Source organism: Dipodomys merriami, unplaced genomic scaffold (assembly GCF_024711535.1).
Source record: "Dipodomys merriami isolate MVZ:Mamm:240054 unplaced genomic scaffold, mDipMer1.0.p SCAF_3, whole genome shotgun sequence".
NCBI lineage: Eukaryota > Metazoa > Chordata > Mammalia > Rodentia > Heteromyidae > Dipodomys > Dipodomys merriami.
The window spans coordinates 37,986,437-38,008,255 of record NW_027204492.1 but is presented as its reverse complement, the minus strand read 5'-3'; the positions used below and the strand labels follow the sequence as shown (position 1 = coordinate 38,008,255).

General features: G+C 39.8%; 1 protein-coding gene across 1 annotated transcript in view; it reads left to right on the top strand.

Moving 5' to 3' along the window:
• Vsig1 (V-set and immunoglobulin domain containing 1) overlaps positions 1–21,771 on the top strand; it is a 31,652-nt gene extending 9,881 nt beyond the window's left edge. The window contains exons 3-7 of the mRNA XM_070039941.1: positions 8,637–8,835; positions 16,637–16,792; positions 17,650–17,769; positions 18,930–19,071; positions 20,707–21,771. Coding sequence (XP_069896042.1) covers positions 8,637–8,835; positions 16,637–16,792; positions 17,650–17,769; positions 18,930–19,071; positions 20,707–21,058 — 969 coding nt within the window. The 3' untranslated portion in view covers positions 21,059–21,771. The remainder of the gene's footprint in view (positions 1–8,636; positions 8,836–16,636; positions 16,793–17,649; positions 17,770–18,929; positions 19,072–20,706) is intronic.
• The last annotated feature ends 48 nt before the right edge of the window (positions 21,772–21,819 follow it).

Sequence of the window (21,819 nt, the reverse complement as noted above, 5' to 3'; positions counted from 1 at the left end):
CCTGTATCTTGGCCACATGGATGACATAGCAAAGTAGGACCTTCTCTTGGCTTGAAAACAGCCTATAAAAATGACCCTCAAAAGACAGAGTTTCTCCTCCTCTTGCTTTACTCTGGTACTTAATCTTACCTAGACCGTTATTACAATCCTCTTTAGATCTCTATGTCTAGATAACCAGATTCCTTCCCCTCTTTCCCCATAACCTGCAGGCATGTGCTTCAGTTTGGTAGCCCTAGTGGAAACCTCTGGATGGATACTAGTTCTGGCTTGATGGCTTTAGACAAGTTACTAAAATTATTTAGAGGTTCTGTTTTCCTATATGGAAAATAAAAATGCTCACCTATCTCATAATTTTAATGAAATAATGAAGTACAATCATGATTGTGAAGGACTAGGAAGCCTTTGACTTTGTAAGCATTCAGTGAATATGAGCTAGTATAATGAGCATCACCACTCACAAAGTGTGGTTTTGCAAAATTCTTATCCCACTCACGCTCCTGCTATACCAGAGGAATCGAATTATGTGTACTAGGGAACTTAGCCCAATAAGATACATACAGTTTAACTGAACAGCTGAGATCAAGCTCTTTAGGACTTGCCTGGCCAAAGTTTGGCTTCTAATTCCACTGCCTGCCAGGTCTCTATGGCTGGAGGGGGAGCCCATATCTTTTCTCTATTACTTCTCATCTCTGGAACAGAGCCTGCTTTGCCAATGGGTGGCACACATGCTCAGTTATATTATTTTTTTTTCAAACCACGATTCGCCTTGTATTTCAAGCTTGTTCTCTCTTTTAGCATTTCTATGCCCTCAAAGTCTGTAGAGCATATTGTGCATTAATCTAGGGATTGCTGGTGGGACATTTTGAGAATGTTCAAGAGACTGCTGTGTTGATAGACAATTCTGTGATTTATGGGAATAAGATGTTGCCAGGCAGACCACTGAGTGATTCAATTCAACTCCTGGGTTGATGTGGCAGTATACCATGTAGTGTTCGGCTCTCAGATCCACCCATTTCTGCTCAAACACAGCATGGCCCGTGCCTCAGTACTGAGGGTATGGAGGAAAAGACAGTCAGTCAGTGTCTAAAAATGGCGCATGCAAGAGACGCTCGGGGAAGATGTAGCTGGACTTCTCAGGTAAGAACATTGATTGGGGTACTAGACTCCTTCACTGTTTGCAATCTTTAGGAGACTGGAAGTAGCTATAGGAAGGGGATAGATCGGCATAAACTCTTGACAAAGTAGGGAAAGTTTGGTTTGTTTTTTGTTTGATTTGGTTTGGTTTTCTTGAGACAGGATCTTACTAGGTAGCTCAGGCTGGCTTCCAACTTACAGTCTCTTGCCTCCATCTCCCTAGATGGAGAATTACACTCCCTAGAAGTGCTAGAATTACATGTGTATGGCAATACATCTAGCAAAAGATTTTGGAAGATTTTGTGTTTATTTTCTCATGTCCAGGTCTGGAACTCTTTTAGCCTCCTAGCAATGATACAGAGCCCTGCTGCTGCTCTGATTAGGGCAGTGACCAGTTCCACATAGTTCCTCCCACAATTATTGTGTTAAAGTTGCAATTGACTCTTAGGCTTGGATATTTTTCAGTTCTCTGGGCAGATGATACATTCTGTTGAATGTACTCTCCTAGGGTGAATGTAGACTACAGAAGTATCTCACAAGTCTTCTGAGGGTGAGGTCAAGATCATCACTAGCATGACCCTTTTCTCAGATAAATTTCCCTCTCAGGAAATAGGAACTGCTTCAGATACCCAGTTTCTCAGCAAGGAATCTCCAGTGAACTTGAGGTTTGGGTGGTATAGTTGTCTGGTGCTCTTCTGGTCACACAAATGCTCCTTCTTCTACCCACTCTGTTATTGGTAAAACTACAGAGATTTCACTTGCTCATGAAGAGGACATATATTGACCTTGTCTAGTGTTAGTCTCTTCTTCGTTATCCCTAACACACACATAATTTGTACAACTTCTTCTCCATGATCTAGTGTCTTCATGCTCCCTTATATCTTAGATTTTCCAACTTGGTCTATACCCTTTTTATGTTAAACACATGTCTATGTTGAGTGGTTCATCAGTTGAGCAACATTTGAAAATGGAGATATTTGATTTCTGAGACTAGGTGCCCTTACTGGCATTTAGTGTGTGCTGGCTAGAGATGCTGAATGTCCTGTGATACACACAATAGACCCATATAACAAATTGTCTAGCCTAAATGCCAGTGTTACTCACCTTTGTTGAGAAAGACTAATTATTCCCTCTCCCCCTAAGCATATCATTTCTGTGTCCCATCCCCACAAATGTCTATACTTGCTAACTCTGGTAAAATTAACCCTATGTAAGGGAGTGGCAATAGTCTATCTTGTTCTCTTCCAAAGAAATGCACTTAAGCATGGGTCTTCCGTTACTTCAACCAAAAGTAGTACAAACTAGTAACTGAGATAGTGGGTAGCATTGTCAAATGGCAGGCTGGTCAGAGGGTGCTTTGTGGACAGAACATTTCTCATGATATTCTGCTCCTTCCATGTGCAATTCAGCTGTCATAGTATGGACCAGAGAATATAGGTTTCATAATCTTTGCCACCTTTTACCCCATGGCTAGATCCTTTATGAGCAGCATCAGAAAACAAGAAGCTGGAAGGGAAAGAATTGGTAGTTTGCTATGGACTTCCATGCCTTCTACATCTCCCAAAGGGATCCAAAAAGATCTTCTGGAAGCTAAAAACATTTTGTATCTCCAATTCCCAGTCAAATTGAAAGCAGATGAAATTCTTCCAACTCTTCTTTTTTTTTATGCATCAAGCCTCTAGTTGGGAGCAGTGGCAGAAAGCTGAGGAAACAATGTTTTAGGAAAAATCTGGCTCCCAGATGCACAGCCTTGTGTGACTAGGAACTTGGCATGGTCGGAGGGAAGAGGCTGCTCTGCAAAAGAGCCTGGGAGCCTGCAGTGCAGCTGGCAAGTGTCAGGAGCATCATGTGGTAAACCTGCTCAGCATGGGGAGAATCAGGCAATTAATAGGAGGATGGTCAGAATAAAACAGGGGATGGAAGGGCCCCAAATAAAAGGAATGCTATCTTCATTGTCTCACGACCAAGAATGCTCTCTTAACATATTCTGTGGAAATAAGGAGACCTGGAGACCTGGAATCCAGGTCTCATCAATTTTCCAAGGTCAATTGATTGTTTGGCCTTGGGAAAAATCACTTCCTTTGGGGCCTCATTGTCCTTCTCTGTAGTAGACAAGAATGAATCAGTTTTCAAATTGGAAACCTCTTGGTTGTATTTGGCCAGTGGATGCATTTTGGTTGGCCAGCCTAGCATTTTGTTTATTTCCACGGTTTGGACTGGCTCCAGATCACCATGGTTCCCACTACCACTTAGGAAGCTATCACTCCTCACTAATCCTTCTCAGCCATTTCCCATATTTCTAATATCCATCTGATTTCAGAAGGCTCCTTAACCCTAGAAACTCTGAACTATAAAATGATTGTGAAGAGAGTCTTATAATTAATGTGCTTTTGTGACTCTACTCATCAGCCTCTAACATTACCAAGAGGGTGGCAGAGAGAGCATTGGGAGTAAACAGGGGTAAGTGTGTGTGAGGGGATTAAGTACTTCTTAAGGGAAGATTTGCATGGATTTTCTTAAAGCAGCACTGTACTCATCTCAACTTGAGATATAGCCTATTGAACATCTCAACTTTTCCTGGCCTTTACTCTCTTTGATCTCTACATTGACATGATTGTTTTTGAAAAGTGTATACACTATCTATTATAGATTGGACCTTAGCCATTGTTCAATTTTGAATTTTTAAGAATTATTATTTTGTGTGAAATGGAACCCAGTTGGAGTCCTTCCTCTGTAACTTGATAAGCAGTTTCAGGGAAATAGTTCTGTGTTGTTTTTTTTCTTTATAAGGACAGTACAACAAAATGAACTTTCCCTAACAGAAATCCCCTCCATTGATGTGTCTGGCTGCTTGTAGCACTGGGGACTTTCCTTCACATAGAGTACTAGGAGAATAAAGCCTTTCTCTTTTATGTTTCCATTGCAATCCCTCTTTACCCTCTTATTGTCATTTATGAGAAGGAAAATTGATTCAAGTGAAGTGTAGCAAGCAGGGGTAAAAAGTGGTGAAGTTCTTTCCATGGGTAAAGTTATAAGGTCAGAGTCTCACTGCATATTTGTTAATTTTACTGGATTAACTCTTAATAAAGAGATTATCTTGCATATCATATCCTACTCCTGGTCCAAAACACATTCATAGTCCTTTGATCTTTGTAGAAAGAAAGTCTTTCCATCTGAATCCCCTGGGATTTATGTGGATCTCTGGTATGGCCCATGCATCTTACTGTGATGTCATTAAAAATAAGAATAAAACAGAGCTAACCTGAGCAGGGTGCTAGTGGCTCATGCCTGTAATCCTAGCTAAGAGGAGGCTGAGATCTGAGGATCACAGTTCGAAGTCAGCTCAGGCAGGAAAGTAAATGAGACTCTTATCTCCAATAAGCTACTCAGAAAAAGCTGGAACTGGCACTGTGGCTCAAGTGGTAGAGCACTATCTTTAAGCACAGAAAGACTCGGACGGAGCCCAGGGCCTGAGTTCAAGTCCTAGGACTGAAAAAAAAACTAAGAAACAAAAACCTCAAAAACCCATAACAACAAAAAACAGCTAATCAGTCCCCAGTTTTGTTGGGAGTAGAGAAAGTGGCCACATGCTTTTATTGTAGAGGATTTTTTTTTATGGACACCAAGCTGTATTCCAAATGAGAGATCATAGGACTTCGGATTGTCCATTAGAAAATAAATAGTCCCAGTATTGACTATTAAATAAAAGATATTTTATGAATGGAAACTGCTTTTGTTTAACTTGAGTGTCATGAGTTAATACTGGCTTTCTGGTTTACTAGTCAAACAAGACCATTCAGGCAAAATTCTGTGTTGTCAGTAGGTATTAAAGAATGAGTTATATATGGCTCCATTTAGGGTAGGAAAGTATGTTAGAAAATTCAAAGGAGAGACAAGTAATTTTCTTCTTAAACATGTTTGTGTCTTTTTTAAATAAGTTTTTTATTGTGAAAATACTGTACAGAGGGGTTACAGCTACATGAGCAAGGTAATGAGTACATTTCTTATCAAGCATTGTTGCCTCATCCTTTGTTTTTCCCCTCCTTTTTTCCCCCTACTATCCCTTCCCTCCCACCTCCACAACTACACTCCCCCGCCCCTGCCTAAATTGTAAAGTTCGTTTTTCGACATAGCATCTTGTACATCTCATTGTTGCAATAGGTCCACCTGTATCCCTATTTAAACATTTTGTTCTTTCTCTTCCCCTCTGCAAATTATACCAACATCAAATACAGTGAAAACAGGGGTTATACCGTGGGGGAGGGACATACAAAGCAACAAAAAAAAAATCACAGGATACCTTATAAATACGTTAGAAACAATAACAAGAAAGAAAAAATCACTTGTGTTCCTATCTTGGGGTTCATCTCGCTTACTTCATCTTATCTGGTCATATGTATATAGCCTTTGACCTTTTCTACTTGTCCCAGACATATACTAGTTATTGCAAATAATGGAAACCATAGGACCTAAAGCATTTATTTCTTTGATTTTTTCCCTTCAAAATTAATCTTTTTGGCTCATTTTAAAATATATTGCTTTTCTTCTCAAATGATAAAACATTCAAATTTATCTAGATTAGTGTGTTTTGGAGTCTTCTGATTGTTTCCTGTCTTTAAAATTGATCAATTAAGCAAGTAACACTGGGCAAAGAATTAGGTGAACTTAGCTATACTCCTATCTAGGTTGTTAACTTTGTATGGATTTTTAAATTTTTTCCTCTCTGGGCTTCAATTTTTCTGTAAAGTGAGGAGGTGAATTAAATAAACTATAGATTTTATGAAAATAACTAGCCTCGTTAGATTCAGACGATAATGTATTGAATAAAATAATAAGCACTGAATGACAGATTTATTTATTTATTTTTAATTCTGAAAATACCATACAGAGGGATTACAATTGCATGTGCAAGGTAGTGAGTGCATTTCTTATCAAGCATTGTTGCCTCCTCCTTTGTTTCCCCTTCCCATCCCTTCCCATTCCCTCCCCCCTCATGCCAAAGTTGTAAAGTTCATTTTCAGCATAACATCTTGTACATCTCATTTTTGCAATGGGCCCACCTGTATCCCTGTTTAAACAATTTGTTTTTTCCCTTCCCCTCCACAAATTATACCAACATCAAATACAATGAAAACAGGGACATACAAAGCAACAAAGAAATCATCTTATAAATATGTTAGAAACAATAGCCAGAAAGAAAAAAAAAACATTTGGATCCTTATCTTGGGGTTCATTTTGCTTAGCATCAAGTTATCTGACCATTTCTGCTTGTCTCAGACATATATTAGTTATTACAAATAAGGGAAACCATGGGACCTATGTTTCTTTGGGCTTGGCTTACTTCACTTAATATAATTTTTTCCAAGTCTTTCCATTTCCTAACAAATGGGGCAATGTCATTCTTTCTGATGGAGGCATAGAATTCCATTGTGTATATATACCACATTTTCTTGATCCATTCATTTACTGAGGGGCATCTGGGTTGGTTCTATATCTTAGCTATGGTAAATAATGCTGCAATAAACATAGTTGTACTGGTAGCTTTAGTGTGGTCTTGTTTGTAAACATTTGGGTAAATGCCCAAAAGTGGGATTGCTGGGTCGTAGGGGAGCTCTATGTGAAGTCTTTTGAGGAACCTCTATACTACTTCCCAAAGTGGTTGAACAAGTTTACACTCCCACCAACAATGCAGTCTCATCTAAGCAATACTTATTCATGAAGCCACATTTTTTTGTTCTAGATACATCTCTCTAAAATATATTAAAATTAATAAGTTTGATTTTAGATACCACCTAAAAGCATTTTCATACTTTGGGAAACATTGTTCTGGTTCCTTGTTCACACATGAAAACTAAAGGTTAGAGAGATTAAATATCTTTGTTTCTTATCACAAAGCAGGTTACCATGGAAGCATGACTAGAGTACACCTGTTACAGTCAGAGACAGAGTTGTGGCCAAAACCTAGGTCATTTGACTCCTAGATCAGGTCACTTTCTATCATATCATGCTGTTCTCACAGTTGCCATTAAGATCTAAGGTTCTTTAATGGAGATGGGATTAGAATCCAGATCTTTCTCTCTTTTTTTTTGGGTCTGGTCGTGGGGCCTGAACTCTGGGCCTGAGCGCGTCCCTCAGCTCTTCAGCTCAAGGCTAGAGCTCTACCACTTGAGCCACAGCGCCACTTCCGGTTTTTTGGTGGTGTATTGGAGATAGGAGTCTCACAGTCGCTCCTGCCCGGGCTGGCTTTGAACCTCGATCCTCAGATCTCAGCCTCCTGAGTAGCTAGGATTACAGGCGTGAGCCACCAGCGCCTGGCCAGATCTTTCTTAAGTGTAGTAAATTCTAACAATAATAACAAATGAATATTTATGGTTTCAGATAAGTTATTCAGTCTCTTAGGATCTAAATTCTCTTATTTGACTTGGGGAGAAAGATTGACTAAGGACTTCCTAGGTTGTTGCTGGGTCATGTTCCTTCCTCACAACACCACTAAGAGAGGATGGCACCTGGTGATTTCACAGAGAAGTTTCTGCTGTGAAACCATATAGTTCAAACAGAATAAATCCAAGTTTGCTTGCCTGAAGAATATATGTGTTTTAACTTTTGGAAAACCAGATGGTCTCAGTAAGTTAGATTAACTCAAATAACCAGCTTATAAAATAGTTTTAAAAATGATGAATTGAAGCCGGGCACCAGTGGCTCATGCCTGTAATCCTACCTATGCAGGAGGTTGAGATCTCAGGGTCACGGTTCAAAGCCAGCCCAGGGCAGAAAAGTCCATGAAACTCTTATCTCCAATTAACCACTAGAAATCTGGAAGTGCCGCTGTGGCTCAAGCAGTAGAGCACTTGCCTTGAGCTGGAGTACAGGTCAGTGCCCAGCCCCAGAGTTCAAACCCCATGACCAACTACAACAACAACAAGATGAATTGCCCATTGGACATCTGTGTTCTATATGAAGAGTTTCCCCCATGTAGACTCAAGAGGGAGCATCTTAATCTCCTGACCCAAGTTTAGGAGCTTCTCTCAGCTCTAGTTGTCCCCTCATGTAGACATTTGAATTTGTCTAGGCAATGCTTTTAGTTTTCTGATTATTTTCTATCTTTAACTGGCCAATTAAGAAAGTAACACTGGACAAAGAATGAGGTGAGCTGCATTACACTCCTATCTCAACTATTCATTTTGTATACATTTCAAAAACTTTTCTGGGCTTCAGTTTGTTCTGTAAAGTGAAGGGAGTAAATTTGAAGGGATTGGCATACCAATCCCTGCCCTGATGACATCACAGAGCTGCCTGGAGGCAAATGAGGTAATGTCTGAGAAGAATGGTACAAAAATTAAATGTCCTACTGAGTTGAATCTTGGCCTCAGGAAACTGTTTGGTGTGGAGGAAATATACTGCTTCTTATTAAAGGTAATGTGAACAGAAGGAAATTTCAGGTAGCTTATTCTTGTTCTGGATACTCTCCACTTCTCATTTCTGTTATTTTTTTTCTGTCTTAGATTTACTATTCTGAAGGTGGACAAGCTTCAGCCATGGGGCGATTTAAAGATCGAATTGTAGGGTCCACTGATCCAGGTAATGCGTCTATTACTATCTCGGATATGCAGGCATCAGACAGTGGAATTTATATCTGCGATGTTAACAACCCACCAGATTTTGTCGGCATAAACCAAGGCATCATCAACGTGACTGTGTTAGGTATGAACATTTTTTTCCTGCCTTCTCCACCCCTCCTTAGAACAACTTAGAACACTTGAGTGAACTATGCCAAATAAGTCTTTGGGAATAAGTATCTTTCTTCTTCTTTTATTATTGGGAAATAGAGACGTGTCCTATTTACCTACAAGGTAAATCACTCATCAAACATATAGAAATAATTGCCAAAGCAATAATACTGCCAAAATGACAACAGTAGATGATCTAACCACCAGGTGTCCCTATGTCTGAATGTTACAATGAGATAACCAACCCACTGTCCCAATAAATAATCATTAGTAACTTCTAGGGGGAACTTCCAGTTATAGCCACTTACCTAGAGGAGCTGTGAATTTGTTTCCTTTTCCTACCATTAAGTCATTCTTTCAAATGGAAGCAGGAGGGTACTTAAAAGTGCTAATGCTGGACTAGCCGAAGGGTTCAAGCAGGAAAGTACGGGAGTTACGGGAGTTCAACTCCCCTAAAATGCTAGTACTATTTAGGAAAGGGGCCCACACCCATTGTTGAGAATTAAGTAATCTGTATATTCATTTTGTAACATTGGGTAAATCATATCTTCTCTTTAAATGAGTTTGGAGCAGTTCCTTTATTGGATATTTGTTGAGTGTCTACTTTGTGCCAAGAGAAATAAAATTTATAATGAGGGAGGTATGGTTCCTGCTCTTGGAGCAGGGATTCTTCCAATGTCTGAGAAGGAAATAGGGTCTTAGCACCTGTCTGCAGGTCCTGTGGCTGGGAAGTACAAAAAGGAGGGGGAAAAGGGCTGACAACTTATATTGACTAACCAGTTCATTAAACATGGTTAGGTTGGGACGACTGATCTAGTTATTATCCTCTCAACCTATGTATTCACATCACAGAAAAGAGGGAACTAGATCAAATCAGTGACTAGACAGTTGAGTCACTTAGAAAGGCAAGAAAACGATTTATAATTATCTTGGCTTGCTACCAAGATGGATGCCCAAAAGGAACTAGCTTGTGTTTACTACGAGGTTTTCCATTGCAGCTACCCACATAGAAGGAGGGACTGGTGCTCAAGAACTAACGTTTAAGGGTGACTTAGAGCCGGGAGCTGGTTGCTCACGCCTGTAATCCTAGCTACTTAAGAGGCTGAGTTCTGAGCATCGCGGTTCAAAGTCAGTCCGGGCAGGAAAGTCCATGAAACCCTTATCTCCAATGAATCACTGGAAAACAGGAAAATACCGGAAGTGGCACTGTGGCTTAAGTAGTAGAGTTCTTGCCTTAAGCTGAAGAGCTGAGGGACAGCACCCAGGCCCAGAGTTCAAGCCTCATGACCAAAAGGAAAAAAAAAGTGAGTTAGAGTCAGATGCTTGTGGCTCATGCCTACAATCCTAGATATTCAGGAGGCTGGGATCTGAGGATCATGGTTTGAAACCAGCCACAGCAGGGAAGTCCACGAGACTCATCTCCAATTAACCGTTAAAAAGCCAGAAGTAGAGATGTGGCTCCACTGGTAGAGTGCTAGCTTTGAGCACAAAAGCTCAGGGACAGTGCCCAGGCCCTGAGTTCAAGCCCTAGGACTAGCATACACACACACACACACACACACACACACACACACACACGAGTGGCTTAGCTCAACCCATTTTATTTTATTGTATTGAGTCCTTAGACATTGAGGTGTAATGGCACACATGGGAAATATTACTCCAACACTTCCTGAGAGAGTTTATACTGTAGTTTGGAAGACCAGTCATATACATAAGAACAAAATGATATGGTTTAAATCCCAAAACATCAAGCTCAGAGTAGGCCTTATTCCGTGCTCAATGACTTCATGTAAATCAGTCTACCATTCTTTGGCAAGAAGGATTGTAATTGCTGCCCTTGTCTTTTTTTTCTAAATATAATCCAAAACAAGACATTAATCATATTCAGAAAACAAATGAAAATCCACAGATTTTGGCGTATTATTTCATAAGGATATCATTTGAAATAATCTGAAAATAATATTCTCATAGCAAGTTTGTACTATTCATATTTATCCTATGTTACATAGCTTATAAATTTTGGCAATATATACACATAATTCAAAACTGGAAATACTTCTTAAAAGGATGCAAATCTTCCTCCTATCCTTACCAATATTTAACATACTTCCTGGCTCATATTTATTTTACTATTTAAAGCATGTCTATATATCTTTCCACTTTACAGTTTAAAACCTCTATTCATTTTTTCTTTTTATAGTATTATTCCGAAATCTGTACAACATTCTGGAAATTCTCTCCTTCGTTGTTATGCCTTCTTCTCCTCCTCATTTTTTTAAGTGGTGGGTCTTCTGCATGACAGGCAAAAGTTCTACTACTGAGCTGCATCTCCAGTCCTTTGTCTTCTTTCCTGGTTTGTTATGAGGATCAGATAAAATATTGAAGACTCAAGAACCTTACATTTTCAAATCAGTTGAAACATTAAATCCTCTATTTTCTGTTATTCCCTGGCTCCAGGATGTTTTGAGCAGAAGTGATCTAAACACAGAAGGCTTTGGAATAGACCTGAAATTAAGCTAGACAAAAAGGTTAATGTTCTTGTTAATGATGTAGCTCACTGGTAAAGCACTTGGCTAGCATGTGCAAGGTTGTTAAATTCCATTGCATTAGGAATACCAGCTTGCCTTGACTGGAAATGGGATAAAGTACAGAATTATGTGAGAAATAAGAAAGACCAATTGTGAGCAGAGAGAGGTATTGCTGTTGCCTTAGAGATGAGTTTTCTTAGCAATACGTCTTTCAGAGACTTTTCATTACTCGGCAATGAACATGGATACCATGTGCATTCATGAATTCATTCAACAAAGCGTGAGCTCATGTTGTTTTCCATGATAAACAATAGAGATGGGAGGATGTAAAAGACAGGCTCCACCCTCCAAAAGTTCAATCAAGTGACAGGGACAGATAATATAAAATACAAGCTTTCAGTGGGAGGTATGGAAGAAGAGCTATTAGGACCCAGGGGAATGGCTACAGAAGGGAAAGCAGAGAAGGTTTATCAAGGAAAGTGGTTTTGTGCTGGCTGAGGCTATTGATGAATGTGTGAGAGTATGTCAGGAAGAGTAGGGCTTGGGAGACAGGACACAATTTTGGTGACGGAAACAGCAGTGAGTAAAGAGCCAGGTAAGGTTTGGATGGCCATTTATTTGAGAGATTTCCATTACTTATGACATCCTTGGAAAAAAATCAATCTCTGAAAAATATCCAGATTGAGTTTGACTATTTATTTTGTGAGCATTTGAAATGTGCATCATTTTCCTTCTGCAGTTTGGCACATGAAAATAAAATGATTAATTTAGAGAAGGTTTGAGAACACATGGAAGCATTTTCACTTAGTTCCAGATCTGAGCTTGCCTCCCACCTCATTTTTGTTGAAAGCAATAAAGTTAAAGGGAGATCAATGGCTTTGCCAGTAAAACATCTAAGTTTTACTGGGAACTTTAACTGCATGAAATGTCAGTTCAGTTCTGATTCAGTACTTTTGGAATATATATAGTTTTGAGGTTTGGATCAAAGTGATTCAATTAGTGTTTTGTTAATGAAAAATAAGAGAAGAAAAATGTGTTTATCCTCCAAAAGCCTACATAGGTTTGAAATGAACACAAATTTCTAGGCTACTGTCCATAATTTAGTTCAAGACATAGTGTCTGATTTTTATGATAAAACACTCATATTTAATTTTCTATTCAAAATTGCATTCTGCCATAAAGGCTACAAAATCCCTATCTCTAAAATAAGGCAGTATCTGAATCTAATAACAGCTGCAGTGGACTCCTAGTTAAATAGTGTAGTTTAGGATAGGCAAATCAAGTTGTATCCATCTGAGAAAGTCATTGTCAAACAACAGAGAGTCACTAGCAAAATAGAAAAATGTTTTAATGCTTAATTTTAAGATAGCGATCATTGTATGTTTCAGAGAGCTATAGCTATCTGCATGCTTTCTTTCTTTCTTTCTTTTTTATTGTGAAAATACCATACAGAGGGCTTACAATTACATGAGCAAGGTAATGAGTATATTTCTTATCAAGCATTGTTGCCTCCTCCTTTGTTTCCAATTCCCATCCCTTCCCATCACCCCCATCCCCCTATCCTCCCATCCCCCATTCCCCCACCCCACGCCAAAGTTGTACAGTTTGTTTTTTGATATAACGTCTTGTACATCTCATTGGTGCAATGGGTCCACCTGTATCCCTATTTAAATGATTTTTTTTCCCTTCCCCTCCACAAATTATACCAACATCAAATACAGTGAAAACAGGGGTTATCCTGTGGGGGAGGGACATACAAAGTAACAAAGAAATCATCTTATAAATACGTTAGAAACAATAGCAAGAAAGAAAAACCATTTGAGTCCTTATCTTGGGGTTCATTTTCCTAACATCACCTTATCTGACCTTTTCTGCTTGTCTCAGACATATATTAGTTATTGCAAATAAGGGAAACCATGGGACCTGTTTCTTTGGGCCTGGCTTACTTCACTTAATATAATTTTTTCCAAGTCTTCCCATTTCCTAACAAATGGGGCAATGTCATTCTTTCTGATGGAGGCATAGAATTCCATTGTGTATATATACCACATTTTCTTGATCCATTCTTCTACTGAGGGGCATCTGGGTTGGATCCATATCTTAGCTATGGCAAATAATGCTGCAATAAACATAGTTGTGCTGGTAGCTTTAGTATGGTCTTGTTTGGGTAAATGCCCAAAAGTGGGATTGCTGGGTCATAGGGGAGCTCTATGTGAAGTCTTTTGAGGAACCTCTATACTACTTTCCAAAGTGGTTGAACAAGTTTACAGTCCCACCAACAATGCAGTAGGGTTCCCTTCTGTCCACATCCCCTCAAGCATCTGTTGTTATTAGAGTTCTTGATTATAGCCATTCTAACTGGGATGAGGTAGTATCTCAGTGTTGTTTTGATTTGCATTTCTTTTATGGATAGGGAGGTTGAGCATTTCTTCATGTGTCTTTTGACCATCCTTCTTTCCTCTTCAGAGAAGTTTCTCTTTAAGTCTTTAGCCCACTTATTTATTGGGCAGTTGTTTTTTTGAGGATTTGTTGTTGTGAAATTTAATTTTTTGAGTTCCAGGTATATTTTAGGTATGAAACCCTTGTCGCTTGTATGGCTAGTGAATATCTTCTCCCAATCTGTAGGCTTTCTATTGATCTTTCTAGCTATGTCCTTTACCATGCAGAAGCTCTGCAATTTCATTCAATCCCATTTGTCCAACCTTTCTTTGATCTGTTGTGTTTCTAGGTCTCTATTAAGAAAATTTCAGCCTGTGCCAAGGAGACCTAGGGTTTCTCCTATTCTGTCCTGTAATATTTTCTTTTTCTTTTTCTTTTTTTTGATGGTTGTAGAGCCTGAACTCTGGACCTGGGCGCTGCCCCTTAGCTCTTCAGCTCAAGGCTAGTGCTCTACCACTTGAGCCACAGCGCCACTTCTGGCTTTTTCTGCTTATGTGGTGCCGAGGAATCAAACCCAGGGCCTCATGCATGCAATGCAAGCACTTTACCACTGAGCCACCTTCCCAGCCCTCCTGTAATATTTTCAGGGTGTCTGCTTTGACTCCCAGCTCTTTGATCAATTTGGAGTTCATTCTGGTGCAGGTGGTATATAAGGATCTAGCTTTAGTTTTCTACAAGTGACTGACCAATTTTATGCATGCTTTCTTACTAACAACTTTGACATGGCTGAGGAGAACAAAAGTCCATGGAAGATTAACTTTAGTAGCAGGATTAGATTTGTCCATGGCGAAGAGCAATTCCAAGTGCAAAGGTAGTTTTTAAATGTAATCTCTAGATATGCCAGAGTCTAGATAATCACTTATTCACATTGTGCAGATGAGCCAACTGAGGTTTAAGTTAGGTAACTTGTCTAGACACATCCAAGATAAAGTTGCAGAGCTAGTATTCTGTATGTGTCCAGAACTGAGCTCATTATTGTGTTCCAGGGAAAAACTGGACGGTTAAGTGGTTAGAAGCATTTAAGGTATGACTTAAAGCATCTCAACCTTTGGTGAGTTTTACATTCAAATTAAGGTCATAAAGCTAGGTGCTGGTGGCTCACACCTATAATCCTAGCTACTCAGAAGGCTGAGATCAGGAGGATCAAAAATCAAAGCCAGTTCTGGCAGAAAAGACTGAGAGACTCCATCGCCAAAATCACCAGCAAAAAGCAAGGCTGTTGGTATGACTCAAATGGTAGAGCACCAGCCTAGCAAGCCAGAATACCAAGCATAAGACTCTAAATTCAAACCTCAGTACTAGCAGAAAGAAAATGGAAGGAAGGAAGGAGCGAAGGAAGGAAGGAAGGAAGGAACAAAGGAAGGAAGGAGACAAAGAAGGAAGGGAGGAAAGAAAGAAGGAGGGCAGAAAGAAAAAATAGAAAGACAAAAAGAAAGAAAATGAGGATGAATTAGAATATATAGAACTTGAAATCATTGTTTGTGTATGTGTGACTAAGGATAGAATAAAGCAATACAAAGTAAAGAGAAAGGGGTGCTCCTGATGCCCAGCTCCTTTTAGAACTTCTCTGCTCCTTTCTCCTAATCACCCCTTCCCCTGAAACTTGCTCCTCTACCTGCATTCTTTATCAAAGATGAATGCATGATCATGAGCTTCACTGTTCAATCAGAAGTCTGGGAATCACCTTGCATCCATCCCTCTTCTTCATCCTCCATATCCAGTTGGTTAACAAATCCTGTGGCACACATATTTTCTTTTTGACATTACTGATGTTTGAACTCAAGCCCTCTTGGTCCACTCACTGGCTTTTTTGGCTCATCCTCTACCACTCTTCGTATCTCCAGCTGAGCTTTTTGTGGGTTATTTTAGAGAAGGAGTGTTGAGGACTTTTCTGTTAGGGCAGGCTTGAAACCATGATTCTTTGGATCTCAGCCTCAGGATTACAGGTGTGATCCACTGGAGCCTAGCTACACTCTACTTTGTTAATACTTCTCAAATCTGCCTCCTCCTTTTCCTTGATTCAGGCACCCCCAGTGTCACAGAGATCAATGTAAAATGTTAAAAATGACCACCATCACTACCCTGTTTAAACTCCTTCCATGGTTACCTTGTTCTTGTATAAAATATATAGACTACAAGCCTTCTAAGATAGGCCTCCTAGCAGTGTCTAAACACATCTACTATCTTTCTTCTATCCAAATTTAAAGCTGGGCTAACATTAAACCCCCAAATCCCCAGTGTCTAGTTCCATGCAGGATGAATAATGGCTTCAGTATTGATGAGACTCACAGGCAAATTCTAGTCCTTTAGCTCTCTTTTGTCACCCATCAATGAATAAATAGAAAAAAAACATGTAAAGGAATGGAAAAACACAGTACCAATGAAATATTTTTAACCAAGTATAAAAACGAAATTATTCCAAAGTATTTAAGGGGTTCTATTTTCATTGGGAATTGGTTTTAAAGTATGAACTATGCTCAAAGTCATTTAATGCTTGCTTACATTTGGCTGTTTTAATAAAAGCATATTTTAAGACACAATGCAGGAATTTACCGCTATAAATCTAGGCAAGAGGCAGACAGAGGAGAAAGAGAGACACTATTTGAATTTAAATGGCCTACTGACTAGTAGGTCCTGGTTCTGAAGTGCTCTACTCCCATCTGGTGGTACATCCAGAAAACTGTCCAAATATATTTTTTGAGATTTAAAAAAAATAGACATATATTTGGTAAAATGAAATGACTACAATTGTTACAAGTTGTCATTCATTCTGCATGAGTTTTACTCTTTGTCATTGCTTTACAGTCAAACCATCTAAGCCCTTTTGTAGTATCCAAGGAAGACCAGAAAGAGGCCACCCTATTTCCCTGAGTTGCCATTCTGAAATTGGATCACCATCTCCTACGTACTACTGGAACAAGCTTGAGGGAAAAAATATCATGTCAGTGAAAGAAAGCTCCAGTAAGTGTTATCTTGGCAGTGCATGGTAAGGCCTGGGCAGTGGGGTTGGCCAACAGCATGTGTGTGTGGATGGCTGCCTGTCCTTAGTGTCTAATATTCTTTTCTTGGTAGGGGAAGAGTTTATTTATTTATTTTTGGTTGTGGGGCTTGAACTCTGGGTCTGGGCACTGTCCCTGAACTCTTTTTTTGGGGGGGGGGTCCGGTCGTGGGGCCTGAACTCTGGGCCTGGGCGCTGTCCCTCAGCTCTTCAGCTCAAGCTAGCGCTCTACCACTTGAGCTACAGCGCCATTTCTGGCTTTTTTCTTTTTGCTTATGTGGTGTTGAGGAATCGAACCCAGGGCCTCATGCATGCAAGGCAAGTGCTCTACCACTGAGCCACCTTCCCAGCCCTGTCCCTGAACACTTTAGCTCAAGCTGAGCATTCTACCAGTTTAGCCACAGCACCATTGCCAGTTTTGGGGTGGTTTATTGGAGACAAGAGTCTCACGGACTTTCTTGCCTAGGCTGGCTTTGAATCGTGATCCTTAGATCTCAGCCTCCTGAGTAATTAGGATTGCAGGCATGAACCACCAGCGCCTGTCTAAGAGATTTTTAAAAAATTGCCTGCCAACATGATGATTTGCTATGTGTGCTCCCCAATGATTAGAATCCAGCTGACAATTAATCCAGGTGAGTATGGTGGAAACAGGCATGGCCCTAGAGGGGCTACTAGCTCTTACTAACAGAGCTCTAGTTGGACCCTGGATATCTCCAGAAAGGGAGCCATTGTGAGGAAGTCCGTGGGCACTGGATGGTGTGATACTCTAACATGACTGGTACCCAATACAACATTAAATTCTATTTTCTGGTTTTGCTAGGCTCAGCCAATGGGATTTTGGTTATTGGAAATCTGACCAATTATAAGCAAGGTTATTACCAGTGTATTGCCATCAACAGCCTGGGCAATAGTTCCTGTGAAATTGATCTAACCTCCTCACGTGAGTTGACCTTGTGGCTTTTACTGTTTCTCTTTTTGACTAGGCCTGTCAGCCAATTAGAATATTTGGTTAGTCTTTCTTGCCTCTCCAGATGCTTGAGTACCTTATTTGAGTAATAGGAGGTATACCATTATGTTTCAGGCTTGTATTCTATTAGTATGTTCCCTAAATCCTTTAGAAAATGCAATTTGTTCTCTAGGGAGTAGATACTACTATATGATAAGACAATAGTCATATCAGGCTAGATTTCTCATTAGGATACTGTTTATAAACCCAGGTGACTTTTTTATACATACAGTTGACAGACTTTTCAGTTCTTAAATACTCTGTTAGGACTGGGTGCTGGTGGCTTAGGCTTTTAATCCTAGCTAATCAGAGGCTGAGAACTGTGGATCACAGTTCAAAGCCAGCCCATGCAGGCAAGTCCAGTGAGACTCTTATCTCTAATTAATCACCAGAAAACCAGAAGTGGTACTATGGCTTAAAGTGGTAGAGCGCTAGCTTTGAGCTAAAGAGCTCAGGACCATGCCCAGGCCCTGAGTTCAAGCCACACAACAACAAAAATAATACTCTGTTAGAATTTGCCAATAATAATGACAATAACAACAAAATCAACAACAAAACAGCATCAATATTCTCAGCTGAATCTGGTGGCTTATGCCTGTAATTCTAGCACTCAGGACACAAAGGCAGGAGGATCATGAGTTCAAGGCCAGCTTGGTTATGTAGTGACTTTCCAGGCCAGTTTGAACAACAGTGACAAACTGATTCAAAAAAACAAAAAGAGCAGGGCACCAATGGCTTATACTTGTAATCCTAGCTACTCAGGAAGCTGAGATCTGAGGATCATGGTTCAAAGACACCTTGGGCAGGAAAGCCTATGAGACTTACCTCCAAATCTCAAGTTTGAAAGCAACTTGGCTTTGACCATAGTTGCATGTGTCAGTGTTAGTGGTTATGTTGCACAGTTAGCATACATATCTTTCTTCATCCACTGTGAATCTCACTGGTAGAAATCTAGGGGTTCCTATTCTCCCTGCTATTCCCCACATCACTCCCCTGCTATGTGAATGTTCCAAATATTCTCCCTCATGCACCAGTATACATGTAGAATATGAAAATATGTTCTACTTTACTAACTAGCTGCTTTGGTCCTCCAGATCCAGAAGCTGGAATCATCATTGGAGCCTTGGTTGGTGCCCTGGTAGGTGCAGCCATTATTATCTTTGCCGTGTACTTTGCAAAAAGCAAGGCAAAGGCAAAGCAAAGGAAGAGGGATTCTAGCACCACCACAGAACTGGAGTAAGTCCTTTACTTCAATTCACACATCATTTTGAGAATGAAAAAAAATTTCTTAGGTATATTTCTTTAGTCAGAAATACCTCAATATTTCTTTCTTCTTCTTCTTCTTTTTTTTTTTTTGTCGGTCGTGGGGCTTGAACTCTGGGCTTGGGCGTTGTCCCTCAGCTCTTCAGCTCAAGGCGAGCGCTCTACCACTTGAGCTACAGCGCCACTTCCGGTTTTCTGGTGGTTTATTGGAGATAGGAGTCTCATGGTCTCTCCTGCCCGGGCTGGCTTTGAACAGCAATCCTCAGATCTCAGCCTCCTGAGTAGCTAGGATTACAGGCGTGAGCCACCAGCGCCTGGCTCAATATTTCTTTTAGCATAAGATATTCAAATGTTTTTCTGGTCTCTCACTGGATTTATTCAAAGAATGATGTTGGCTACCATTTACTAAATCTATTGTGCCAGATTCTTCTGTAAGCACTTCATATTTATCAACTCATTTAATCATCACAACAACACTTTTAGATTCCCCCACAGTTTTATGATATAATGTTAACATACAATAATAAATGTAATTTTGAATATTTTTATGGAACTAGAGGCCCAAAGTGATAGAGTTCACAAAAATCAGAATGTGTCTAGGCCCACAACCTATGTTCTTAATCACTCTCCTGTTTCTTGTGTAGTGTAGGCCATATACATTCATTTGTCAGTGCTTCCATCCACAACATTAAGATTCCATTCCACTCCATTCAAAATGTCTATCATCAAGAATACAAACAACAGCAAATTCTAGCTTGGATGATGGGGAAAAGGAAGCCTATCAAACTGCTGATGGTAATGTAAACTAGTGTAACCACCAAGGAAGGCAGTTAGGATATTCCTCAAAAAACATAGAACTACCTTATGATTCAGTGATACCACTCTTGGGCATTTCTCCAAAAGATTATAAGCCAGGATGCAATAAAGACTTTTGCACACACATGTTCATTGCTCCATTATTCACAATAAATATGTTATGGAAATAGCCCAGATGCTCTATAGTAGATGAGTGGATTAATAAAATGTCTCTCTCTCTCTCTCTCTCTCACACACACACACACACACACACACACACACACACACACACACACACAAAATGTAATTTTACTAATCTATCAGAAAGAATAATGAGAATAATTAGAAAAATCAGAGAATAATCAGAAAGAATAAATAACATGGTTCTGGATGGAAGGACATGGAAAAATTATGTTAAGTGAATGAAGTAAGTCTGAGAGAGACAAAAGGCTCATGTTTCTCTCATACATAGGAGTTTGATCTAAGTTATAAACGTATATGAAAACATATACAGGTTCATGGGTGTATACACACACACACACACACACACACACACACACACTAACATTTTGACCAAGGTATGGTATATGCAGGGGGGTATTGTAATGGTGTAACTCTTTTGAACAACTAACACAGTTTAACAAAGTGAATATGAGGAAGCTCAAATATGTGTTGTATAGGGAAGGTTAAGGGTTGAGAGGGCAGATGAATGGAGAGAGGAATGGTGGGTAAATTCAGTCATAATATTCAATGTATGTATGTGAGAATGAAGTTAGCGTTTTCTTGTTCTTGTCTGGGTCTGCTTTCTTGTAGGCCAATGACAAACATAAACCAAACCAGAGAGGTTGAAGGAATGCCAACTGAAGACGCTGCCAAGATAGAAGCATCTCTGCCACCCTCCATTCATGTGGTTGACCCTAATACTGTCCTGGAACCAATTTCTGAGCCTAAATCACAGCTGGATGCCATCCCTGATCCTTTCCTAGGGCCAGAGCCTATGTCAGAGGTTGAGATTCAGGTAGAGCCAGTGCCTGAGTCCGAGCCCGTGGCAGAGGCAGAACCAGAGGCAGAGCCAGAGGCAGAGGCAGAGGCAGAGCCAGAGCCAGAGCCTGAGGTTACAGTTGAACCCCAGGGTGATGAGGAAAAGGAAATGGTTAAGATATAAACTTGACCCCTATATGCAGAATTATCACCAAGGATCCCATTACTGGTGTTTGGAATTCAGTTGACCTAATGAGCTTCCATCCCCTCCTTCAATTCTGACAACCCTCTTCTAACAAGGTGCTTGGGCTTAACATAAATCCAAAACAAATGGGTTAACGCTCACTGCTAACTAAATGCGAGGGTTCCTGCATTATCAGAACAGAATACTAAAGAATGTAGGGTAAGTGATTCCTAACTCAGTTAAAAGGCTTTTGCAACAACTCTAGTTATATCGCAGAAAATCTTATTTTCTATTTGTTTTTCCTCTACTCGTCATTATGGTCACTTACACATGTAGCAAATTGACATAAACGCTATAGCATTTCTAGGATAAGTTGTCAGGACTCTCTGTTCACTTTTATATTTTCCACTAAGAAAACAGTTCAATAGCATTAGTTCATAGATTAGGGAAAAAATTTCTCCAAAACAACAGAGGAGAAAATATAAGGATATGTATTATTTGGAACATAACCTTTGAGGTCAAGCTTTTCAATTTATCATGTTAAATTTCCCAAAAGTTACCCTGGTGTCAAAGTGTTATGTTTTGATTACAACTCAGTTGTTTTAAATAGTAAAGAGTGATTTATTAGCAAAGCAAAAGTACCTCTCAGTGAGTGAGGGAGGCAATTGGATAAGGACATTGTATGGAAACTGTCAGGACTTTGGTTCTTTTCAATAGGGTTGGGTTCCTGGGTAGTGTGAAACTGAGTCCCTCCTCTTGTG